The sequence below is a fragment of the Rhineura floridana genome, chromosome 4 (genome assembly GCF_030035675.1).
Source record: "Rhineura floridana isolate rRhiFlo1 chromosome 4, rRhiFlo1.hap2, whole genome shotgun sequence".
Taxonomy (NCBI): Eukaryota; Metazoa; Chordata; class Lepidosauria; order Squamata; family Rhineuridae; genus Rhineura; species Rhineura floridana.
In genome coordinates this window covers 39,460,811-39,485,436 of record NC_084483.1, presented here as the reverse complement: position 1 = coordinate 39,485,436, position 24,626 = coordinate 39,460,811, and the positions used below count along the sequence as shown (strand labels likewise).

The following is a 24,626-nucleotide window of genomic DNA, read 5'->3' as shown; positions in this document are numbered from 1 at the left end:
GGAATCTGTCCCCTATTGTCACAAATAGTGAAAATGATAGAGATCCTCATCAGGTGTTGCAACATATAAAGTACAGAATATGTCTGCCATAATTGATGCCACAATAGATACTTAAAACCCCTGTTCTATAATAAGTACTAAACAGGGAGTGTAACAGATGAAAAGATAAGGTTAAGAGAGGCTTTATTTTAATTACTTTGGGAAGAGAACTACATCATACGAACTTACTAATAAAACCCAGCAGTTCAATGCATTATGCCAGGTACATAAAGTTCAGAGAAGAATGTGCTTCAGAGCTGACATTTTAGATTAGTAATTCCAGGGACAGGGCAGTATCTCATAATAAATGCGAAACATTCCCTGTCATTAGTCAAGATCATAAGACACTACATCAGAATTCAAATGTTAGCCAGTATTCCATTTTAATAAATGCTCAGATTACAAGTGTGCTGTATAATAAAGAATGTAGGCTCCCACTCAAATAATGAAATTCACTTCGGAAAACAGCCAAATGTCTTTTGATTCACCTTCTGCTTTGCTATGCCTAGCGATAGATTGACTTCAGAATAGGTTGGCAGTTTTCCTTCATCATCATCATCATCATTATCATTATTATTATTATTATTATTATTATTATTATTATTATTATTATTATTATTATTATTATTATTATTATTATTATTATTATTATTATTATTTAATTTGTATCCCCCCTTCCTCCCAGCAGGAGCCCAGGGCAGAAAACAAGGCACTAAAAACACTTTAAAACATCATAAAAACAAATCTTAAAATACATTAAGGCAAAACAGCGTTAAAAACATTTTAAAAACTTTTTAAAAAAGGGTTAAAAACATTATTAAAAACATATTAACCAATTCTGACACAGACTGGAATAGGTCTCAACTTAAAAGTCTTGTTGAAAAAGAAAAGGCTTCAAAAAAGGCTGAAAAGATAGCAGAGATGGCACCTGCCTAATATTCAAAGGGAGGGAATTCCACAGGGTAGGTGCCGCCACACTAAAGGTCCGTTTCCTATATTGTACAGAACGAACCTTCTGATAAGATGGTATCTGCAGGAGGCCCTCACCTGCAGAACACAGTGATCGACTGGGTATGTAAGGGATAAGACGGTCTTTCAGGTATCCTGGTCCTGAGCTGTATAGGGCTTTGTACACCAAAACTAGAACCTTGAACTTGGCCCGGTAGCAAATGGGCAGCCAGTGCAATTCTTTCAGTAGCGGGGTGACATGTTGGCGATACCCTGCTCCAGTGAGCAGTCTCACCGCTGCATTTTACACCAGCTGCAGCTTCCGGACCAACCTCAAGGGCAGCCCCACATAGAACGCATTATAGTAATCCAGCCTGGAGGTTACCAGTGTGTGGACAACAGTGGTCAGGCTATCCCAGTCCAGAAACGGCTGCAGCTGTCTCACCAGCTGAAGCTGGTAAAAGGCACTCCTAGCCACTGAGTCACCTGGGCCTCTAGCGACAAAGATGGATCCAGGAGCACCCCCAGGCTACGGACCTGCTCTTTCAGAGGGAGTACAACCCCATCCAAAGCAGGCAACTGACCAATTATCCGAACTTGGGAGCCACCAACCCACAGTGCCTCCGTCTTGCTAGGATTCAGACTCAGTTTATTGGCCCTCATCCAGCCCACCACCGAGTCCGGGCAGTGGTCCAGGACTTGCACGGCCTCTCCTGATTCAGATGTTATGGAGAAATATAGCTGGGTATCATCAGCATACTGCTGACACCTCGCCCCAAATCTCCTGATGACTGCTACCAAGGACTTCATATAGATGTTAAACAGCATGGGGGACAAAATGGTACCCTGCGGCACCCCACAGCACAGCTGCCAGGGGGCTGAAAGACAGTCACCCACTGCTATTCTCTGAGAACGACCCTGGAGATAGGATCGGACCCACTGTAAAACAGTGCCTCCAATACCCATCTCACCAAGTCGGTCCAGAAGTATACCATGGTCAATGGTATCAAAAGTTGCTTAGAGATCAAGTAATAACAACAGGATCACACTCCCCCTGTCCTTCTCCCGATAAAGGTCATCCATCAGGGCGACCAAGGCTGATTCACTCCCAGAACCAGGCCTGAACCCAGACTGGGATGGGTCAAGATAATCTGTTTCATCCAAGAGTACTTGCAGTTGCTGCGCCACAACCCTCTCAATCACCTTCCATAAAAAGGGAGTATTTGCAACCTGTCGGTAGTTGTCACAAACTAATGGGTCCAGGGTGGGCTTTTTCAGGAGTGGTCGAATCGCCACCTCTTTCAAGGCAGCTGGAACCACTCCCTCCCGCAATGATGTGTTGACCACATCCTGAATCCACTCGGTCAGACACCCTCGGCAAGCTTTAATAAGCCAAGAAGGGCAAGGGTCGAGAAGACACGTTGCTGGCCGCATCATCGCAAGCACCTTGTCTATGTCATCAGGCCACATTAACTGAAACCGTTCCCAAGAAATTGCAGCAGATGTTGCACTGGACACCTCATTGGGGACTACAGTATATGTAGATGGGGCATCAAGACTGCTACGGAGGCAAGCAACTTTACCCTCAAAGTGCCTTGCAAACAATTCACAGTGGGCCTCCGAAGGGTCTAAGACTCCATTTCCTGGAGTTGATGTCAACAGACCCCTGACCATACGGAAAAGCTCCACCGGACGGCTACTTGAGGATGTGATGGAGGCAGAGAAGTGGGCCTTCTTCGCCACCCTCACCACCACACAGTAGGCATGGTTATGATGTTTTATTCATGCCCAATCAGCCTCACAGCACGTCTTTCACCACTTGCGCTCTAGCCGTCATCCAGCCTGTTTCATTGCCCTTAGCTCACTGCTGTACCAAGGTGCAAGCCGGGCTTCACAGTGCCGGAGAGGGTGTTCGGGGGCAACTGTGTCGAGAGCCCGATGTGCCTCGCTGTTCCACAGCGTGACAAGGGCTTCAACAGGGTCACCTGCTCTATCTACTGGGAACTCCCCCAGGGCATTCAGGAATCCTGTGGATTCCATTAGTCTCCATGGGCAGACCATCTTAATCTGTCCACACACCCCTGCAGGGAAGGATTGGAGCCATAAGTCTAAACTTCACCAGGAAGTGATCTGACCATGACAATGGGGTGACATCCACCCCCCTATCTCCAGACCACCCCTTCCTTCATCTGGAGCAAAAACCAAGTTGAGGGTGTGCCCTGCCCTATGTGTTGGGCCAGTATCAACTTGAGACAGCCCCATGGTCATCATGGAGGTCATGAAGTCCCGAGCCGAAACACTAGAGACAGCCTCTGCATGGACATTGAAATCACCCAGCACTATCATTCTGGGCTGCTCCAATGCCACAGCCGAGATGACCTCCACCAGCTCGGTCAGAGAAGCTGCTGGGCAGCAGGGTAGACGGTACACCAGCAGCAACCCTAGTTTGCTGTCTCCTTGGTCCAACACCAGGTGCAGGCCCTCACAGCCAGCTCCAAGACAGAGTGGTTTCCTGGTGACAGAGATGGAAGTTCTGTAGACCACAGCATCTCCTCCCCCCCAGTCCCTGCAGCCTGTGCTGGTGCTGGAGCAAGTATCCAGGTGGGCAAAGTTGGGTTAGATCAACTCTTCCAAGCTCACCCACCCAGGTCTCGGTAATACACACCAAATTGGCACCTTCATCCACTATCAAGTCATGGATGAGAGTGGTCTTATTGTGTACTGATCTGGCGTTAAACAACAACACACACAGGCCAGTGGGCACAGCAGATGAGCAACGAGGAACCAATCCATGAGAGGAGTGGCAGCAAGGAACAAGGTACAGGTAGCCTTGCCTTTGCCTTCTATGGTAATTCACCACCTCCCCATGGCTATATTTCCCTCTGCCCGTAATCACTGAAATTGGGGTGGCATCACCCATGTTCCTCCGTGCTAAGACTCCTCCTAACTACCTAATATGGGCCCAACGCGAGCCCATCAACAGAGCCTGCCGGAGCGAATTATCCCAGTAGGCCTCTGCGAGGACTGGGAACAGTCACACACATTCAAACTTACTCACACAGGGCCCAGCCTGTCTCACACCCAGGGAGGGCCAGCCTTCTGCCAATTACAGACTCTCACTCTGAAGGCATCTGGCTACTTTCTCCTATCATTCAGTTCACTGCACAGACTCCCATCCTGTGCAGGAACTACACATGCGCCACACGCCCTCCCCACCACCAATCTCCTCTAGACTGGTTTAACAGAAAACAAATTAAGAAATACAAAACAAGAAAAAGTAATAGAAGGGGGGTAGTGACCTCGGGACTCCCTAAGGGGCTGCCCAAGGGCAGCTGGGCTTTTATGCCTCCTAGCCCAGATTAATTAATCCCTGCGAGATTAACTGCAGCCTCTCTCTGGAGCAAGGGCCAGGCAGGGGGTCCCAGTCCTTGCAGCACTTACCAGGAACTTCAGCTGTCTGGACATACAGCAGCCCAAAGAAGCTAGTAGCCAGCACCCACATGCCAGATACTCACTCCCAGGGCAGGTCTTCTTCAGTCCCCTCATGCTGCAGCTGTTCCCCTTGCTTGTAAAACTTCAGTCAGTTGGCCCTTGAAAAGCTGCTTTTCTCTGGTATCTCATATAACTCTGGAATATTTATTTATTTATTTATTTAGTATATTTGTATGCCACTTTTCATCACCAGGTGACCTCAAAGTGGCTTCCATAGCAAGAACAAAACAATATGATAAAAACAATTCAGAACATAATAATAATAATAACAACAATAATAATAAAAACTACAAGAGTATCAATAAATAACACCACAAAATATTACAAAACAGGCTGAAATCTCAAATCAATCTAGTCTGCAAAAGAGACAGAAAGAGAGAGAGAGAGAGAGAGAAAATCTACAGTAAAGTCCCATAATTGTATAACAGTCCATATCCTTCAAAGAAAGCTGTAACAGATTCCTTGGTAGCAGTGTCATCCCCCAGTGTCCAGATAGGTTTGTTTCCATCTCCACGTCCTCTGCTGCTGCTCCCCGGGGCTTCTGCTGCTGCTGCTGCTGCCGGTGGTCCATGTTGGGCGGTGGCTGCGGCAGCTCAGGCTCGGGGGCCTGGACCTTGCCTGAAGGAGGAGGCGCACACGGCGGCAGCTGCTGTTGTTGAACAGGAGGCCCTGCACTGAGCGGTGGTGGCGGCGAGGAGCACACGCCTGAGGTATTACTGTAGTATTCATCAGAAGAAATGAAAAGTTGAATAGTTTAAAATATACTAAGATTCTTGCAATAAGTCTGTGTAATGACTGCATTTCATCTAGATTCCCCTTCCCCCACAAGCTTACGAATTTTCACCTAGCAGCTTTAGGACTAGTCCATTCTGACATAAAAAGATTAATTCATAAACAAAAGAAAAACCATCTCAGACAACTCACGCTCAGTAGATTCCAGGACCTATGGATTGTTGATGGAAGCTGAGCATCTGTTGAAACCAGAAGGGGGGGGGGAGGGAGGACAGAGTGTTGGAGAAAGGACATTGACTTTCTAGACCCCTAATCAAGGCAGCCCAAGACATTTTGCTGCCTGAGGTGAAGGACAAGGTGGAGTGTCGTGTCCCGTCCCCCAAGTTCTATGCACAGAAGCCAACTGGACTGGGAGCTGAATCCTAATTCAAAACTGGTGGCCTCCAATGCACTCGAGGGCAGGAGGCCAGCTTTGGAAGTGCAGGACACGCTACATACAGTTTTCTCCTTCAACACTTTGCCTCCGCTCCTCGCACGCACGCATGCACGCATGCACGCACGCACACACACACACACACACACACACACTGTATCTGCTGCCTGAGATGGCTGCTTCACTCTGCCTGATGGTAGAGCCAGTTTTGTCCCTAGCCTATTACAGTATTTTGGAGACGGGAAGTAGGGTTGGAGGGGCACACCATGAGATTAAAAACTGCCCCTTTTTGCACTATTCAAGGAGGATTCATGAGGGAAGGAAAGGAAAAAGAACAGCCTTTTCCCTGCTATCCATAAACCATCCCTGGTGAAATAGAGCAATAAAGTGCTCAAGTTTGGGCTGGCTACTAGCCCTTAAGCACTGTATTAGCATAGCAGGGGAAGGTTTCAGAAAATGGGAAAGGAAAAAAAAAGTCCTTTGCTGTGTGAGCTCTGAACCGTGCCATGAGTCTCCTGTTCTAGGCTGTCTGGAGCCCTAAAGAAAAGTGCTCTTATTTGGGGATTGAGGATACACTATAACATTGTGTTGAGGTCCCCAGTTGTCCCCAGTCATGGGAAGTGAAGACTTCATCACATTCTTGTGGCTCCTGAACCCACAATGATGAGTTAGCAGTGTTGTATGGACATTCACACTGCCACAGCATCATCTTACAGAAACGAAAACACCAATATTTAAATCCAGAAACTTTTTTTAAAAATTGTTTTTCCAGAACTGAATTGTATTAGTTTCTGAGTCTTTAACAATGTTATATGAGTAGGCATTTGCTTCAGTCCTAAAAAAACAGAGCCACCATTCATTTGTTCTTATTTGTGTTTATTTCAGCCTCCCATGGAACCATCAAAACGAGAAGGCAGCATGCAGCCTCCTGTACAACCATCAAAACGAGAAGGCAGCATGCAGCCTCCTGTACAACCATCAAAACGAGAAGGCAGCATGCAGCCTCCTGTACAACCATCAAAACGAGGAGCAGAAGACAGGACTTCAGTTTATTATGCAAAACCCGAGAAGGCAAATCGTGATGAGACTCCTAGACATCTGACATCTGATGATGGTAACACAAAATACTGTATCTGCTACCTAAGACTGAATAATTACGTAGTCATATTTGGTGTTGATGTACTGGTTTTCATAGTCCGCTGCTCTTTCTTTTATTCTAAAATGTACATAGTTGCTTAATCCAAAATAATTGTATTCAGTGTGACATGTATGACAATGGAACCAATTACTTAGGAAGGTGGCGGGCTCTCCAACACTGGAGGCATTCAAGAGACAGCAGATAGCCACCTGTTGGGTATGCTTTAAGTTGGATTCCTGCACTGAGCAGGGGGTTGGACTTCATGGCCTTATAGGCCCCTTCCAACTCTACAATTCTGTGATTCTATGCACATCAGAGCAACCATGGCTTTTAAAAAATTGTATTAATGCATGTTTAATACAACATTAATTTTCGTATTAATGGCTGTGATTCAAACTGAAAAAATGAGTTCTGTGAACAGGATCGTTTATAGCAGATGCTATTGGAAGTCGCTGATTCACAGGGTCGTCATAAGTTAAAATCGACTTGAAGGCACATAACAACAACATTAGCCCAAGGGCATGTTTAGACATGTTTTTCAGGAATGTCACATCTCCTCATTCCTTTTTCTTATCAAACTGCTTTTAAAAGCAATAGCATTTTTAAAAAATGAAAGGTTAGTTATACAGCATGAGGATCAAATATTCAAAGGGAAAGAGATTCTATAGGGTTAGGACAGCCCTTTCATGAGCTTTGGATCCTATCCTTTTCATGAGCTTTGGATCCTGGCCCTTTCCTTAAAATAAGAGTGCTTAAACTGCTGTATCCATATAAATTATACACCTAAATCAGAGATTGGATTTTAAATAATACTGCCTGAGCAGCTTTTTACTCCCAGTGGTTTATTAGGAATATAGATAATGTTGCATTTGATTGTACTTGCCTTTGTTAACAAACAATATGCTGTGCTACATTGCTTGTTACATTAAGTTTCCTTTAAGATTTATTTAGCACCAGGAGTATATTGTATACTGTACCCCTCGCTGGATCGTCACCTTGCAGTGGTGAGTGGGCTTGCGTGTTCCAATGAACCCTGTGAGCAATGCCGTCGGGAGTCATGTACTCCCAGCAGAGTCACCCATGGCGGTAAGGTCAAGGGAGAGGAACCAGACGAAGAACGATCCAAGAAAGTCCTTAACGGCAGAACAGGCGGAGGATAACAATGTGTATGTTACAACGGCTGTGAAGGCGGATGAAGGCTGCAGCAGATAAAAGACTTCCAATCGTTGTGGTATCCATGCCATTGGATCCAAGCCTTTTTCTGTCAAGATTGTGTGTTGATCGTCGTGCACCGATCCCCCCACATAAAACAAATTCACGCACAGGCGTCTTCCAACCAAAACAAAACAAAACAAAAGTCCCATGGCGATCGGCGAATGGCAACGGGGGCAGGACTGTGAAATCCGGAAGCCCCTAGTCATGGACCAGCACATGGGCAGTGGATACAGACTCAGTCGTCCTGGCTCAAGGACCGAGGCAGTTGAGTAGTTTGGCAGCTGTATCCACGACTGAGCAGTCCTATTCAGGATCCACTCTGCTCACCCCGTATGGGAAGGGGGCTAGAAAAGGTGCCCTAAACATACTCTGCCTCATCTCTCCCCCTGACTGGATCACCGCATCCGTGGGGTCACCACTTAGCGGTTGCAAAAGACAAATGAACTTTGGAACGTGGAATATACAGACATTGCTGGACAATACAGATAGTGAACATCCTGAACGCAGGACTGCCATCATTGTGAGGGAGTTGAGACATTTTAATATTGACGTAGCAGCACTCCAAGAAACTCGAAGAGCAGGAGAGGGACAACTGAAGGAAGAAAAAGGAGGTTACACCTTCTTCTGGAAAGGACTGCCTGAACAAGAATGATGATGGAGTAGGCTTTGCTATTAAAAATGACCTTGTGACACTCTTGTCAGAAGTTCCTACTGGCATTAATGAATGACTCTCAACTCTCTGATTAAAACTCGCCAAAAACCAGCAGGCAACTATTCTAAGTGCTTATGCACCAACATTAGATGCTGATGAAGACATCAAGGAAAATTTTTATACCCAGCTGGACACCATCTTATCAGAGATACCTAAGGAGGATAAAATTATCCTCCTGTGCAATTTCAGTGCAAGAGTTGGGCATGATTTTGATTTATGGCCAGAAACCATTGGGAAAGAAGGAGTTGGCAATAGCAACCTGAATGGAATTCTACTTCTGACTAAATGTGCAGAGCATAATGTTGTTATTACAAACACATTCTTTCGCCAGAAAGATAAATTTAAAGCATCATGGAAGCACCCTCAGTCGAAGCACTGGCATCTCCTGGATTACATAATTGTCTGTGCTAGAGATCGTCATGATGTACTCCTCACCAGGGCCATGATGAGTGCCGATGACTGCTGGACAGATCACCGATTAATTCAATCCACTATGGCCATTAACATTGTTCCTCAATGTAGGCTCCAAGGAAGAAAACCAAGGCATAAAATGAACATCCACGCCCTTCAAGATCCTATTAAGTGAGCCTGCTTTCAAACAACTCTCAAGAAACATCTACCTACGGAACTCCCTGAAAACGTTGAGGAACACTGGATTAAACTGAAGACTTCCATTATTGCAGCATGTGAACAAACTATTGGATACCAAACTAAGAAACATCAGGACTGGTTTGATGAGAACGATAGTGAGATTGAACATATCATTGACAAGAAAAGGAAAGCCTTCCGGATATGGCAAAAAGACATTAACTGTGCTGCTAAGAAAAAGATCTATGCAAATCTCAGCAAAGGCTGAGGTCCAAAGAAGAACTAGAGAAGTTAAGAACGACTGGTGGATAAAGAAAGGTCAAGAAATCCAGCATTGTGCAGATGCTCATGATGCACGGGGCTTTTTTAATGCCACAAAGGCCATCTACGGACCAACAAATTATGGTACAAATTCCTTACATTCAATAGATGGTACCAAACTTCTAAAGGACAAAGAGTCTATTGCACTGCGTTGGAAAGAGCATTACCACGACCTCCTTAATCGTAACTCTGTTGTGGCTGATGAGGTCTTCTTGCAAATCCCGCAACAACAAATTAGAGATGAACTTGCAGTATCCCCTAATTTGGACGAAGTCAGTAAAGTCATTAATCAAATGAAGAATAACAAAGTTAGTGGACCTGATGGGATTCCTGCTGAAGTCTTTAAAGAAGGTGGGCCTGAACTTACACAACAACTTCATAAACTCATTGAAAAAATCTGGATGAGGGAGGAGATCCCAGAAGACTTTAGGGATGCCATAATTATCACTCTTTTCAAGAAGGGTGATAGAACAGATTGTGAGAACTACCGAGGCAACTTTTTTCTAGCTACGGCAGGTAAAATCCTTGCAAGGATCCTCACAAATCGCCTCCTACCTATCTCAGAAGACATCCTCCCTGAATCCCAAAATGGTTTCCGCCCTTCCAGGGGGACAGTGGACATGATCTTCACTGCACGATAGCTTCAAGAAAAATGCAGGAAGCAAAACCGACCTCTGTATATGGCATTTATTGATCTGACTAAGGGCTTTGATACTGTAAATCAAACTGCTCTCTGGACCATCCTTCTGAAAATTGGATGCCCTGATAAATTTTTGAATGTTTTGCGACTCCTCCATGACAACATGACGGCAACAATTTTGGATAACAATGGCTCTCAAAGTGATCCATTCAAAGTGGGATCAGGCATCAAACAGGGATGTGTCATTGCTCCGACCTTATTTGCTACTTTCATCGCCATGATTCTACACCTTGTTGAGGGGAAACTTCCCACTGGCGTGGAAATCACATATCGAACAGATGGAAAGCTTTTTAATCTCAGTAGGCTGAAAGCAAAAAGCAAGGTAATTACAACCTCTGTCATAGAACTTCAATATGCCGGTGATAATGTAGTCTCTGCACATTCAGAGGAAGATCTTCAAACTATCCTAAATGTCTTTGCAGAAGCATATGAAAAGCTTGGCCTCTTGCGTAACATCAAAAAAACCAAAGTGCTTCATCAGCAAGTGCGAACCAATCCCTCTGTAGCACCATCAATCCAGCCTAATGGTGCGACTCTGGAGAATGTCGATCACTTTTCCTGTCTTGGCAGCCATCTCTCTGTAAAAGCTGACATCGATGCTGAAATTCAACATCATCTGAGCTCTGCGAGTGCCACATTCTCCCAAATGAAGCGTAGAGTGTTTGAGGATCGGGATATTTGCAGGGAGACCAAAATGCTTATTTACAAAGCCATTGTACTACCAACTTTACTGTACGCCTGTGAAACATGGACCATCTATAAACGCCACTCCCAACTTCTTGAAATATTCCAACAACGCTGCCTCCGGAAAATTCTGCAGATTGCTTGGGAAGATAGGCGGACTAATGTTAGCGTATTGGAAGAAGCAAAGACCACCAGTGTTGAAACAATGATCCATCAACTTCGCTGGACCAGCCATGTTGTTTGAATGCCTGATCACCATCTTCCACAGCAGCTACTTTACTCCCAACTTAAGGATGGAAAACGGAATATCGGTGGACAACAAAAGAGGTTTAAACATGTTCTCAAAGCTAATCTAAAAAAATGTAACATAAGCATCGAGAACTGGGAAGCCTTGGCCCATGAGCATCCCAATTGGAGGTCGGCCATTATCAAAGGTGCTATGGACTTTGAAGAGGCACGAGTACAGGGCAAAAGGGACAAACAAGCTAAGTGGAAGGCACATCAAGCAAATCCTCATCATGACCATCTTCCATCTGGAAACCTATGTCCTTACTGTGGGAGGCTGTGTGGATCCAGAATTGGCCTCCACAGTCACTTACAGACCCACTGTTAAAGACCTTACAGAACACAGAAGAGAAGGGGTTGTTCCAGGGATAAGAAACAACATAACAGAAAGGACAAACTTAGACAATATCGTAGAAGAAGGGGAGATAAAATAATTAGCCTGGAGAGGTAGAGAGCTTTCGTTCTAAGGTCATAACTTAAATTGAAGCTGGAACTGGTAGATAGCTAGTACCAGGAAGAGAAGTAACCAGGATTCTACCTTCCCCCCCTTCTAGTGGGGGTCCTTTGCTTTTAAAAACAGCATGACAAGCAAATATTTAGTAGGTGAAGCTTTTATCAACATTGGATCTGCATATTAGTAAAAGTTTTCATACACTGAATTCCTTCTTGGGCTATTAAGGAGCTGTTAAGGGAACAGGATCCCTGTGTTTTTTTAAAAAAAATCTTGTGTAATGTAAGGAGCTTTTTGATCATAGTGCCAGGAGAAGTTTACTTTAGCAGTAACAAGACTGGGTGGTGAACAATGCAAAAGTGGCAGTAAGGTAGGTGACATTTAATAATGTCTTCTGTAGTTTTGTCTTTAGGGCAAAAGATGGCACCATTTTATATAAGATGTAATAATGTACAGTAGTATAATAACAAAGTATAAAAAGTAATTTTCCTCAGTGTAAGTAGCTATGACAGACATTTTGCTGTGCAGGATATTTTGACATAAATTGTTTGTATTCATTAAATGCTTATAACCACACTGGTTTCACGTCTCTTCTCAAGTCAGTGGCAGTAATAAGACAACAAGGTAGATAAAATTTCAGAACAGAATAAGCCCCGCTGAAAGGAGCTTTGCCAGCTGAGTCAATACCGTCCACCCATTTACTTATGTTCAATTGAATATAAAGGTATTGCCTGTCTGCAGGTAGGGTTACCATCTGACCAGAAAACTGTCCTGTCCTGCTCTTGTGCTTTTTACACAGTATGGAGGTAAACATTATTACCTGCTAATGTCTGTACAGTAGGGCCCCGCTTATACGGTGGGTTCCGCTCCGGACCCCTGCCGTAAAGCAGAAAATGCCGTAAAGCGGAACCCCATTGACTTTAATGGGCCGCATCGCGCAAAAATGACGCCAAAACGTCGCAAAAGAGAAAAAAATAGCTTTTAAATTATAAACGAAAGCCGCCACATCAGCGGAACGCCTTAAAGCGGAACACCGTAAAGCGGGGCCCTACTGTATATGAGGCTGCTGTAAAGGTAAGTTATAGTGTCTCGTTGAGAACTTGGCAGCCCTACTTGAAGATATATCTTTATCTTTTATTTTGAGACTGCATTACAGAAATAGTGCTAAATAAATCTATCCTCTATGTAATTTTTACTAAACATTTTTGTATATAGCAGTGCTATATTTAACATTTTTTCTGTTATGCTGTTTTGCCTTCCTTGGTGTGCTCGGGCTAATTATATATCAAAATTATGAACATTGAAATAAAAATGGGTTTTGTATTTATAGGGAATCATCAGTTCACACCAATAATGTTGTAAGTCTGAAATTATAAGCAGTTTAATCTCTTTTTTAACAAAGGAAACAATGTGCAGCCCAATCATATTGATGTTTATTTGGAAGTGGATCCTAGGGATTTGGCTTATTCTTAAGCAAGTCTGCATAAAATTGCATCCTAAGCACAGCTACTTAGAAGCAAATCCTGTTGAAATCCATGAGTCTAAATTCTGAGGAAACATGGAAACAGTTGTACCATTTGTGCATAGGACTGACACCTAAAGCCTGTTACTGAAAAAATATCTGCCTAAAAAGTGGCAAATAATGGCTTGGATCATAACATCCATTCCATGAAAATCCATTTTGGATTGAATTTTCCCACTTCCCCTTTCCTTATACAGCTCCCCTCACTTCCCAAAAGTCTGTTCTTGAGAGTTGCAAGATCTCATAACAGAATGATATGTGTGGCTGAAAAATTAATAATTCCTTCAGCTGATGACTTAGAATGCTCTGAACTTTTAAATCCAGCAGTATTGTTTATGTGGTTATTGTATGATCATATTCATGTGTATTTCACCTTGTAATTTTTGAAGTTTAATGTATTCACTGAAAAGAAAAAATTGCAGTTAGAATGCAATTGCCATTTTCTCAATGGATAATGGCTGAGTTTTTAGTTATGGTTAATGTTTCTATTATTTGTCACTTGACTCTAGCAACTTTGTATCATATTGTTTTCTGCTTTTATTGTTTATTATTACTGAAATTCTTTAATACAAAGCTAAAACATTTCAAAATGATAAAATATATTAGGCTGCTATTTGAAAATATGATTGTGTACAACTAATGCTCTGGAAGAAGTAATTGCTTTTCAACTGTGCCTATCTACATATTGATAGAATTTATGCTGGTAGTTTTCACAGTAAGGGGCAGATAGTGATTAATTAAAATACATTTTAATCCTATTTATTTTTAGGACATGGTATCTATAAAGCTCATGAGTTCCCAAAAGAAATTGAAGAGGCTCGGGAGATACAAGAAGACAAAAATGTGCAAGTAGAAATACCTGTTGACCAGGTAGATTTAAAGTAGGTTCTTTGTTTTCTGAATGAATTCTGAATGAATGAATGAATAAATAAAAATAAATAAATAATTGATTAGAACAGCTCTTTCTTCAAACAAAAAGCAGGCAGGAATGATTGAAAATTCAGCAAAATTTCTGTGCATTTAAAATCCTTTGACCAGGACAGATCCAGTCTGCCCTGCAAGGGAACAGAAAGTGGTTCTGCATACACAGAGGGATGGTGATGGCAATTTTCACTTCTGACTTGCTTCTCCATCCACCATGTTGAATTCCTTTCCTAAGAGTCTCCCCAGCCTTTGGCGTTTGCTTTTGTGTGGAACAAGGGGCTGCACTGGGAAGGAGGAAGAGTCTTTGGATTTCAGCTTGTTTTAATTTCAATGAAGATGTTAAACATATACTTAAAGCTCTCTCAGTGCAATCAGTAGGACAGAAGTGCTCACATTTGACTTGATTGTTGTTCTAGATATGTGGACGTGTGTTTTTATTTTTTGCCAAAAGCAGACAACTGTTTACTGTTAAGTTAAACCATTTGTTATCATTCTCTTCAGATTTTTGGATGAACCATTAATCCCAACCTGAAACATGGAGTGAATTTTTAATTTTTTTAAATATCTGTGCTCCCTTTTCTCTTTATGTGTTTTTTCCCCTTCTCTCAGTATCTTTCTCAGAGCCTATCTGTACTGCAGGCGTACTAGAGGTAAAGACACACTTACTGTTGTGCTGCTTCCAATGCATCTCTACATCATTTTTCTGAAAACGGGCGCACAACTCTTGTCAAACTCTGTCCCTTTTTACTCTATAACCTGATTGGATCACCTCCAGTGCATTTTTAAAAATTCATCTTCAGTCAGATTTTGCAACTGACTGGCAGATCAACACATTGCCCCACTGGGTGTGGCCAATGGAAATGCTTTGCTGTAGGCGACTAATGTGCCCACAGCCCAGTTTAACAGTCGTTGCTTCCTCCTCAAGAAACCTGGGAATGGTACTTGTTTGTGTGTTGTGTGTGTGTGTGTTGAGCAGGAAGGACGTAGAGTTCTCCTAGAGTTCTTACCCCCTCCTCCCCCCATACCTAGTCCTCCTACTTCTACTTTTTCTAAAAAGAAAAGCAAATATTATGATGCCATTGGTGGAGCCCACCTTAGGTCAAGTCATCATGATTCACTCTCCTCTCAAGGCCACACCATGGCTTCTGCAAAAAGGAACTCAAAACATCAGTCAGCTTCTATGGTTCACAGCTGGTTGTTTTTACAAAAAGCTTGGTTTCAGGCAATATGGCTGTCCTGCTTGCTTTTGAATGGTATGGCAGGATACAAGATGATCAAATTAGTCACTTCATCTCAGGCCCATGACAACATTCTTCTCATGTTTGTAGCACTCTGGGCTATCCCTCGGATAGTTGCAAATACATAAGGAGATATTGCTTATTTCATCTTTGAATGTGTACACAATGTACTCTAATTGACAAACTATTAGAAGCTGCTAAAGCTGTGAGCACACTAGTCGCCTACAGCAAAGCATTTCCACTGGCCACACCTGGAGGGACAATGGGTTGATCTGCCAATAAGTTGTGGAAGCTGTTTGAAGTTAAAAAAACGCACTCAAGCTGCTCCCACCAGGGTTTACTGTAAAAAGGGGGTGGCGTTTGACTAGCGTTGTATGTCCCTGTTTTCAGAAACGAGAGGCAGAGATGCACCGGAACTGGCAGAACAGTAAGTGTGTCTACTGCAGCCTTTCCCAACCAGTATGCCTCCAGATGTTGTTGGACCACAACTCCCATCAGCCTCAGCCAGCATTGCCAATGGTCAGGAAAGATGGGAGTTGTGGTCCAACAACATCTGGAGGCACACTGGTTGGGAAAGGCTGCTCTACTGTAAGACTTGGGCCTAGTTGTCACAACTAGTAGATGAGGAGGCAAACCTGTATTTGAACTGTTATCACTTTAGGAAGGGGTTTCACATGATGGAATATATTTCTATGAAGGAGGATTCAATTGTGAGCTGCCATCTGTACTCTTAAGCAAAGAAGTCCAGATAGTCCAGACCTCATTTACTATTTGTGAGAACTGGACCTTAGGTTCATACTTGGGTTTGCAAGCTTTCAGTGACGTATAACTATAGTTTGTTTTCAGGGTGGGAAAAGGGAAATAAAGTCACTGCTTGATAGTCTGATTTGTGATAAAATCTTACATGAAAGGTTTTGTTTTATTTCCTTCTGTTCATGCAAATCTTAATTTGAAATTATCTTCCCAAGGCTCCTGCTGAGGTTGTCAATGATGAGGACATTTATTCAAATGCTGGGAGTATAGAAGAAGAGGTTAGTTTTTATTTTTACAGTATTGGAGAACTTTTTATTTTAAATGGATATTTTAAATTGAATCTTTTTTACAGCCATTCTTACACCTTTTTTTCCCCAGCAGATAAGCACATTGATTCTGACAACCAAAGCCACTCATATTATGGCATTTGAGATTGGTTAGGTACTTGATTTGGTTGGCAGCTAAAATAAAAAGTATAGCACAGGAGACAGCTTTAGTCCAGAATGACTGAGATCAATACTCAGTAGTCAAGAGGCACAGTTGTTTGATTTTTCTGTACTTTAAAAAAAAAAAAATAATGTAGATAGTAAAAACTCAGGGCTGGCTCCAAACGGTGGCCAGGTGGGGCCCTGGCTGAGGGCCCTGTGGCCCACAGGGGCCCCTGAAGGGCCCCTCATTATGATGGGGGAGTAGTGCTCCCCTTCCAAGGCAGGCTCCCTGCCATGGATCACAGGGAGGGATCTGCCCTCCCGCTCACTCTCTCTCTCCCCCCTGCCTGTTTGCCCACTTGCTCTCTCTCTCTCTGCCCACCTGCTCACCCTCCTCCCTGCTCACTTGCCCTCTCCCCCCGCTCGCTTGCCCTCCCACCCACCCCCATTCGCTTGCCCTCCCCTGCCGCCCGCTTGCTTACTTGCTCGCCCGCTGTCCCGCTCCTCCACCCGCCAGGTAGGTAGGTAGGTGATGCATGCATGCGTGTGCCAGGGCCCAGGGCAGGCTGGTGTCCAAGGGCCACGGCATGCCTGGGGCCAGCCCTCTAAGAACTAGTGAGTACTAGTGAGTAACTAGTGAGTACACTTCAATTTCAATGTTGCTTACAAGCCAAAGAAATAAAGGAATTCTATTCTATGCAACATTAATAATCATATTAAAGCTCTCTAGTCCTAAATACATAGCTGTAATAGCATGGAGTGGCTTCTGTCATTGCAGTTACTATAGCATGTTGTGTGAACCTCCTAGGATATAATGTCAAGGTTTGGCTTAGCATGTTGTCCAAACCAGGACTCATGTTAGCTTTCTTGGTTACAGCATGTAGTTGGTAGGAGAATGCTTAACAATGAGCCCCAGTTTGCAAGACATGCTAAGCCAAACTTTGGCTTACTTTAGCATGGACCATCCGCAAAAAGGACTGGGGAACAGCAAAGCAGATGTGAGCTCCTCTCCAGGAGCCTGTACACTTGCATGCTCTTGCTAAGCCAAAGGATCAAAACACACTCACTGTTCTGCTGGTTCTAGTGCATCTCCACCTCTCTATTCTGAAAATGGAGGTACATGACACTAGTCAAACCCTGCCCCCCTTTTACTGTAAAACCTGGTGGGAGCAGCTTGGGTGCATTTTTAAAAAAAACCAGTTTCAAATAAATTTTGCAAGTGATCAGCGGATGAACTCATTCACTCTCCAAGTGTGGTTAATGGAAATGCTTTCATCTGGTGACTAGTGTGTTTACAGCCAAAGTTTGACTTAGCATGTTATGCTAACCAGGCCATTGTGCCCCATCCTAAATATTGCTACTATGCCAATTCAAATGATTAGAGGGCAAATAGTTGATGAATAGGATAAGATTCCCCAGTTTATTAGAATGTGATTTAAAATTAATTTGAAACTGAATTTGAGATAATGCTGGATAAGGGCAAAATTTCATCTGCTGCCCTTTATTTCAAACATTGACGATGCAAATGCTTCTGAGAACTTACATCCAGAGCCTTCTCTGATATCTAGAGATTTATGGTTGTATCCAACATTGCACAAGTGAAGTTCTGCTTATGCAATGTGACTTCCCCTTCCTGTCCTCCTCCACACCCGTCCAAAATCTCCACAGGGTCCCCCAGCCCTCTGGAGCATATTTGGAGGGTAGCAGGAGAAGAGGAGGTTCCATTGTGAACACGGATGTCTGTTATACAAATAGAACAGCAGCATTGGAACAACCCTTGGTGCCTTTGAACACAAGACCTTCCCTTTAGTTATCCTGGAGGTCCCATTTAGCATATGCATAACTTATTATTTGAGCATTTTGCTTCTTTGTATGTATCCCTTTTATAAGTAGTACTTTCCCAAAATGTAGTTAAGGAGCTTGTTCATAAATGAGAATCTGTGTTAAGATAAAATTTGTGTGCATATGTTTAGTTTAATATATTATACATTTTAGTGATATATATTTAGAATAGAAGAATATTTACAGGATGAAGGATTAATTCTTGCTTGTGCTTTTTTCCACGTAGGCCGAAGAAGATTATGTTGATGAGAAACCTGAAAAAAAGGTCTGTATTAAATACCTGAATATTTCAATGAATATAAAAATGATGAAACAGCAAACACTGAAATATTGAGTAGAAGAAATTGGGGACTCCCAATTTCTTTATAATAAGCATTTGTTCAAGTGAATTAGTTTTTATTAATTCAGGAGGTATAAGTGCTGTGGTGCCCAGTGCTAAGACTGGAGATAAGCCTCTGTCTGCTTTTTGAAAGTAAACTGTCAAAGAGCAGGCAGCATTTATATTATCTCTGATCTTAGCACTATGGGCCCACACACTAAGATCAGAGATAAACGTTTGCCCAGTCTTTAAAAGTCAGTAAGCAGGAAAAAAGCAGGTGCAATAAGCCTTTGCCTACTCTTTAAAGGGCAGGAGGCACAGGGTTAGTATACAGCCACAAGGGTGGCTGTATACTATAGCCAGCATGGATTTTTCACATTTCACCATGTTAAATTGAAAATAACCCCATGCCACTCTCCTGCTTCCCATAAGATAATTTCAAAACAAACTCTTATAAAACTTATAGTCCTGAACTCAGAAACACTTGCTTAACAACCCTCTGAGTTTTCATGGTGATACACAAACAGTCAGAGAGAATCCACAGTTCAAAGTCTAAAACACAAGTAAACAAATCCACACCTCTGTTGGACTTTTTTCTGTCAGTGGTCTCATAATTGTTTGAAATGAATTAAAACTCAGCCATGTTCACAGAATACCTGTAATCCTATTACTGACATTGCCCCATACTCCGACCTTCATCTTCTGCAGTTTAAAAGTTTACAAAATGCATGGCTGATTTTTAATTAATTTAAGAAAATTAACATTGGAGTCTATGATAGTGCAGGCATGTTCAGTAAGAACCAACTGTCAGTGTTTTAAAAGCCAGACTAACAGCTGTTTGACTTGGCTCATCAAAGGGCCACACCCACTACAGACATTTATTCCCCTTTAAACAGTCATGGCCCCAACAAATTTTGGGAAGTGTCATTTGTGAAGGATGCTGAGAGCTGTTAGGAGGCTCCTGTTCCCCTGACAGAGCTTCAGTGGCCAGAGTGGTTTAACAGTCAGCCCCTCTTCCCAGAGAATTCTAGTGATTGTAGCTCTGAGAGGAATAGGGTGCCTCCTAACAACTCTCAGCACCCTTCACAAAGTACACTTCCCAGGGTTCTTTGGGGGAAACGGTGACTGTTTAAGCTGCATAAATGTCTGGTGTGGACATGGCCAGGGATAGCTTTGGTTTAAATTTGGGTGGGAGACTACATGTGTCTGCTATAGAATAAAAAGGTTGGGGAAACCCTGAAAAATAATGATACTATTAAAATGTTTGCCTTTTGGAAAGAAAAGGGGCTTTCCCTCTGCTCATTGCCCACCCACTCAGTCCCCTCCCTACCCCTCCACTTTCACATACTGTTCCTTCCCCCTCCTGTACTGTAGGGTAGTATGATTTCTCACAGAGGACGTCAGGTCTCCTGCTCCCCTGGTGCATTCACTATGGCTGCCCAATTTTCCTGCTTTTTAAAGTTTGATAGAAATATCTGTTGGCTGTAGGTACATTCTTAAACCAGAAAGGTTTTTTTGCCTATTAGTGAATATCTGGTCTTAGCACCGTGGGATCACAGTGCTAAGATCAGAGATAAGCCTTTGCTTATTCTTTGATGGTAAGAGGCGGTGGCGGCAGCAGCAACAGCAGCAGAGGCTTATATTTGATCTTAGCACTGTGGGACTACAGTGCTAAGATCAGAGATAAACCTGTGCCTGTTACCATGGCTTTGAACTTTGAATCACCTTACATCATATAATGCCAGCTGATTAGGACAGGAGAAAGTACTTCACATAGTGCAGAATTAACCTATGAAATTTGCTCCCAGAAGAGGCAGTGATAGCCACCAGCTTGGATGGATTTAAAAGAGGATTGGACAAATTCATGGAGAAAAATGTATCTGTGACTGATAGGTGGAGGCAGCATGCTTCCAATACCAGTTGCTGGAAACTGCAGGAGGGAAGAGTGCTCTTTGTGCTCAGGCCCTCCTTGCAGATTTCCCATGTGCAACTGATTGGCCTCTATGAGAACAGATGCTGGACTAGATGGGTCATTGGCCTGATCCAGCAGGCTCTTCTTATGTTCTTATGAAATCAACAGGTCTTAAAATGTACTTTATTTGGATTGGGCCCAAAGTCTTTAACATCCCCAAATTATTTTCCATTGATAAGCAATTTGGCTGCTTATCAGAAATGTCTCTTTAAATCCTAATACAGATGTTGTATTTGTCTACTGTGTGAGAGATTTTTGTAGGCAAAGGAAATTTTGTAATTTCATTTCTAAGAGATTTTTTTTTAAAAACTAAAGGAAACATTTTTAATAGTAGGTCATTGCTGAGAGGAAGAGTTGGCTTTACTTTAAAATGTATTTGTGAAGAGCTATGTCATATATTCATAGAAAACATTTTAAAAAACCTCCTTTAAAATATTTTCAGAAAAGTTTTCCAAAATCGAAAGGGCAAGTACAGGGTGTTTCTTGTCATGGGTACCAGTAGTATGTAGACAAATGTGTACAGTAATACCTCAGTTAACAAAGTAGATGCATTCCTGGATATTACTTCTTTAACAGAAACTTTGATACCAGAGGCAGGAATAACATGGAAAGAACAGGGATAGGTTCCTACATCCGCTCATAGATGGTGGGGCAGCTTCAACAGGAGCTTTAAAGAGTGCCTCCCTGGCCCCCTCCCCTTTGCCTGAATATATTGGATCCTTCGCTCCTCGGCCCTGGGAGAAAGCAAAGCAAACACACAAGTGTGTCAGTTTCATCCTAGCAAAGCAAAGGCACTGGCTAATCAGTTTCACCTTAAAGCAAAGGCAAAGGCTTGAAAGTTTATCCATAGCAGAACAAAGACACAGGCTAGTCAGTTTCATCTTAAAGCGAAGATAGAGGCCTGAAAGTGTATCCCTCGCAAAATAATGCTGGTCAGTTTCACCTTTAAAAAAGGCTTCCTTAAAAGGAGCTTCCTTCCTGAATGATTAGTTAACTGAGATATTACTGTACATATCTGTTGTAGCAGTACTGGTTGTGTTCCAGCTGGGAAGCCTCCCAGGAAATAATTTTGGCTATTGATTTTCTAATGAAATGATTCCTTACAGGTAGGCACCATAGCTCTGAGGTAGAGTACTTCATATGCAGAAGGTCCCAAATTTAACCTCTGTCATCTCCAATTGAAAAGGCCCTTAGGTAGCAGAGCTGGGAAAGATCTTTGCCTGGGACCTGGGATAACTGCTACCAATTAGATTACCTCATGAGTACAAGGCAGTTTCATAGGTCCATTATGAACTTAACAGCCCATCACAAGCAATCCATGATTAGGGCTGTAAACATAGAGCTTAAAGCAAAAGAGAGTCAGGGAGGAGCGTGGGATGATGTAAGAAGGGAAGGATGTAGGGTATGTTCTTTGTGCAATTGTATAAATTTTTGTAGCTCTCCACTTGCATTCATCTATTTAGATTTTTATTCCATGTTATTTCAAGCATATCGGATACCAATTAGTTTGAGTGAGCTAAGTTAAAACTTTTATCCTATTTTCAAGACTGGCTTAAATTTTGTTTGAAATTTGATACCTGAAATGATAGCACCTTGTCTTGCCAGTCTTCCTTTAAGAGTACTTAAGTAAGATTATTTTAGTTCCCAAAGTTGATACATTGTTAAAAATATTACTGTATATATTGCAAGCCATGCTAACCCTGTGGTTGCTCTGCCTAGAGCAATGGTTCCCAACCTTTATGAGTATGGGACTCCCTTTATAAACTCAAAAAATTTCATGATGCCCCCACGCTAATTGTAATTTTAGCCTCTCTTAATTGAAGAAATGGTGCGTGGCAAAATCATATCTCCAAATATCCCTTTCCACAAAAAGCTCCCTGCAGACACGTAAGGTTCTTTACTTAATGCAAAGGTGCATCAAATTGATATCTCCCTCCCTCCCCACATAGTCTAAAGATGTACAGTCCTGTCTCCCAACATCAGTGGGTTACAGTGTTGGACTAAGATCCACATTCAAATCCCCACCCAGCCATAAAGCCCACTGGGTGATTTTAGGCTACATACAGTCTCTTAGCCTGACCTATCTCACAGGGATGGTGTAAGGATAAAATGGAAAGTGGGGGGGAGACTATGTGCACCACCATGAGCAACATAAAGGAAAACTGGGATATAAATGCAGTAATAATTAAATAAATTTATTTCAGCTACAGTATGTGGACCTAGCCTCAGCCAATCTGCTGAGGAGCAGCTGCTGCTGCTGCTGCTGCTGCTGCTGCTGCTAATAATAATAATAATAATAATAATAATAATAATAATAGCAATGTGGTAGTGGTGCGGATGCTAGATTGTGAAGACAAAAGGGTGGCTAGATTGAGTAGGGGGGTTAGTGCTGTTAGGCCTTGGGATGATCATCAGAACTGATGACTTGGTTAGCATACACTTGGGGAATGAGAGTGGAGCAGAAGACAGATCAGTGCATGCACACACACAAACACACCTGCCCCTCCTACAAGCATCTGCAGGCGTGCATGAATTTGGGCACTTGGCAGGGGGAAAGCCCTCAACTGCCGCAGCATCTTGAGAGAGATTGGGGAGCAGAGTGTAGGTGGAAGAAAGGGAGAACGCTGGTACTCATGTTTAGCTTCAGAGATGGGGGTGAGGAAGTCCTGAGCTTCCTCACTGTTCCTTGGCTCCATCTGGGCCAAAGACGAGATCTGGGTGGCCTCACAAATAAGAATAATTTTTTAAAGATGGCAGTGAATCAGGAGTCAAGAAAGGCAGGCAGGGTGGCTGCCAGGAAGGAAGGGGGAAAGCAGCCTTTCCTTGCAGCCTTACTTCTTTTTGCTTCACAAAAAGCCTCTCCTCTCGTTCTAAGTAAGGGTGTTGTCAGCAGAGGCAGTGCAGGGAGACGGGAGTTATTATTATTATTTATTACATTTGTATACTGCCCCATAGCCGATGCTCTCTGGGTGGTTTACAACAATTAAAAACATTAAAAACAAATATACAAATTTAAAAATACATGCTAAAATGCCTGGGAGAAGAGGAAAGTCTTGACCTGGCGCCGAAAAGATAACAGTGTTGGTGCCAGGCGCACCTCGTCAGGGAGAGCATTCCATAATTTGGGGGCCACCACTGAAGGCCCTCTCCCTTGTTGCCAGACTCCCAGCTTCTCTCCGAGTAGGCACCCGGAGGAGGGCCTTTGATGTTGACCGTAGTGTATGAGTGGGTTCGTATCAGGAGAGGTGTTCCATCAGGTATTGTGGTCCCAAGCCATGTAAGGCTTTATAGGTTAAAAGCAGCACTTTGAATCAAGCTCGGAAACATACAGGCAGACAATGCAAGCGGGCCAGAATCGGTTTTATATGTTCGAACCATCTGGTCCCTGTTACCAATCTGGCCGCTGCATTTTGCTCAAGCTGCAGTTTCCAAACCATCTTCAAAGGCAGCCCCACGTAGAGTGCATATCAGTAATCTAACTTGGCGGTTACCAGAGCACGGACAACTGAAGCCAGGTTATCCCTGTCCAGATAGGGGCGTAGCTGGGCCACCAACTGAAGTTGGTAGAAGGCACTCCATGCCACCAAGTCTACCTGAGCCTCAAGTGACAGAGATGGTTCTAGGAGAAACCCCAAGCTACAAACCTGCTCCTTCAGGGGGAGTGCAACCCCATTCAGGACAGGTTGAACATCCACCATCCGGTCAGAAGAACCACCCACTAGCAGCATCTCAGTCTTGTCTGGATTGAGCCTCAGTTTATTAGCCCTCATCCAGTCCATTGTCGCAGCCAGACACTGGTTCAGCACATTGACAGCCTCACCTGAAGAAGATGAAAAGGAGAAATAGAGCTGCGTGTCATCAGCATACTGATGGCAGCGCACTCCAAAGCT

The 24,626-nt window shown here is 43.2% G+C and overlaps 1 protein-coding gene across 1 annotated transcript in view; it reads left to right on the top strand.

Annotated features, from left to right (window-relative positions):
• The window catches only part of DCDC2C (doublecortin domain containing 2C), a 94,647-nt gene that overhangs the window by 38,789 nt on the left and 31,232 nt on the right, over positions 1-24,626 (top strand). The window contains exons 7-10 of the mRNA XM_061626058.1: positions 6,530-6,758; positions 14,030-14,130; positions 16,391-16,453; positions 18,672-18,710. Of these exons, the coding sequence (XP_061482042.1) occupies positions 6,530-6,758; positions 14,030-14,130; positions 16,391-16,453; positions 18,672-18,710 (432 nt within the window). The remainder of the gene's footprint in view (positions 1-6,529; positions 6,759-14,029; positions 14,131-16,390; positions 16,454-18,671; positions 18,711-24,626) is intronic.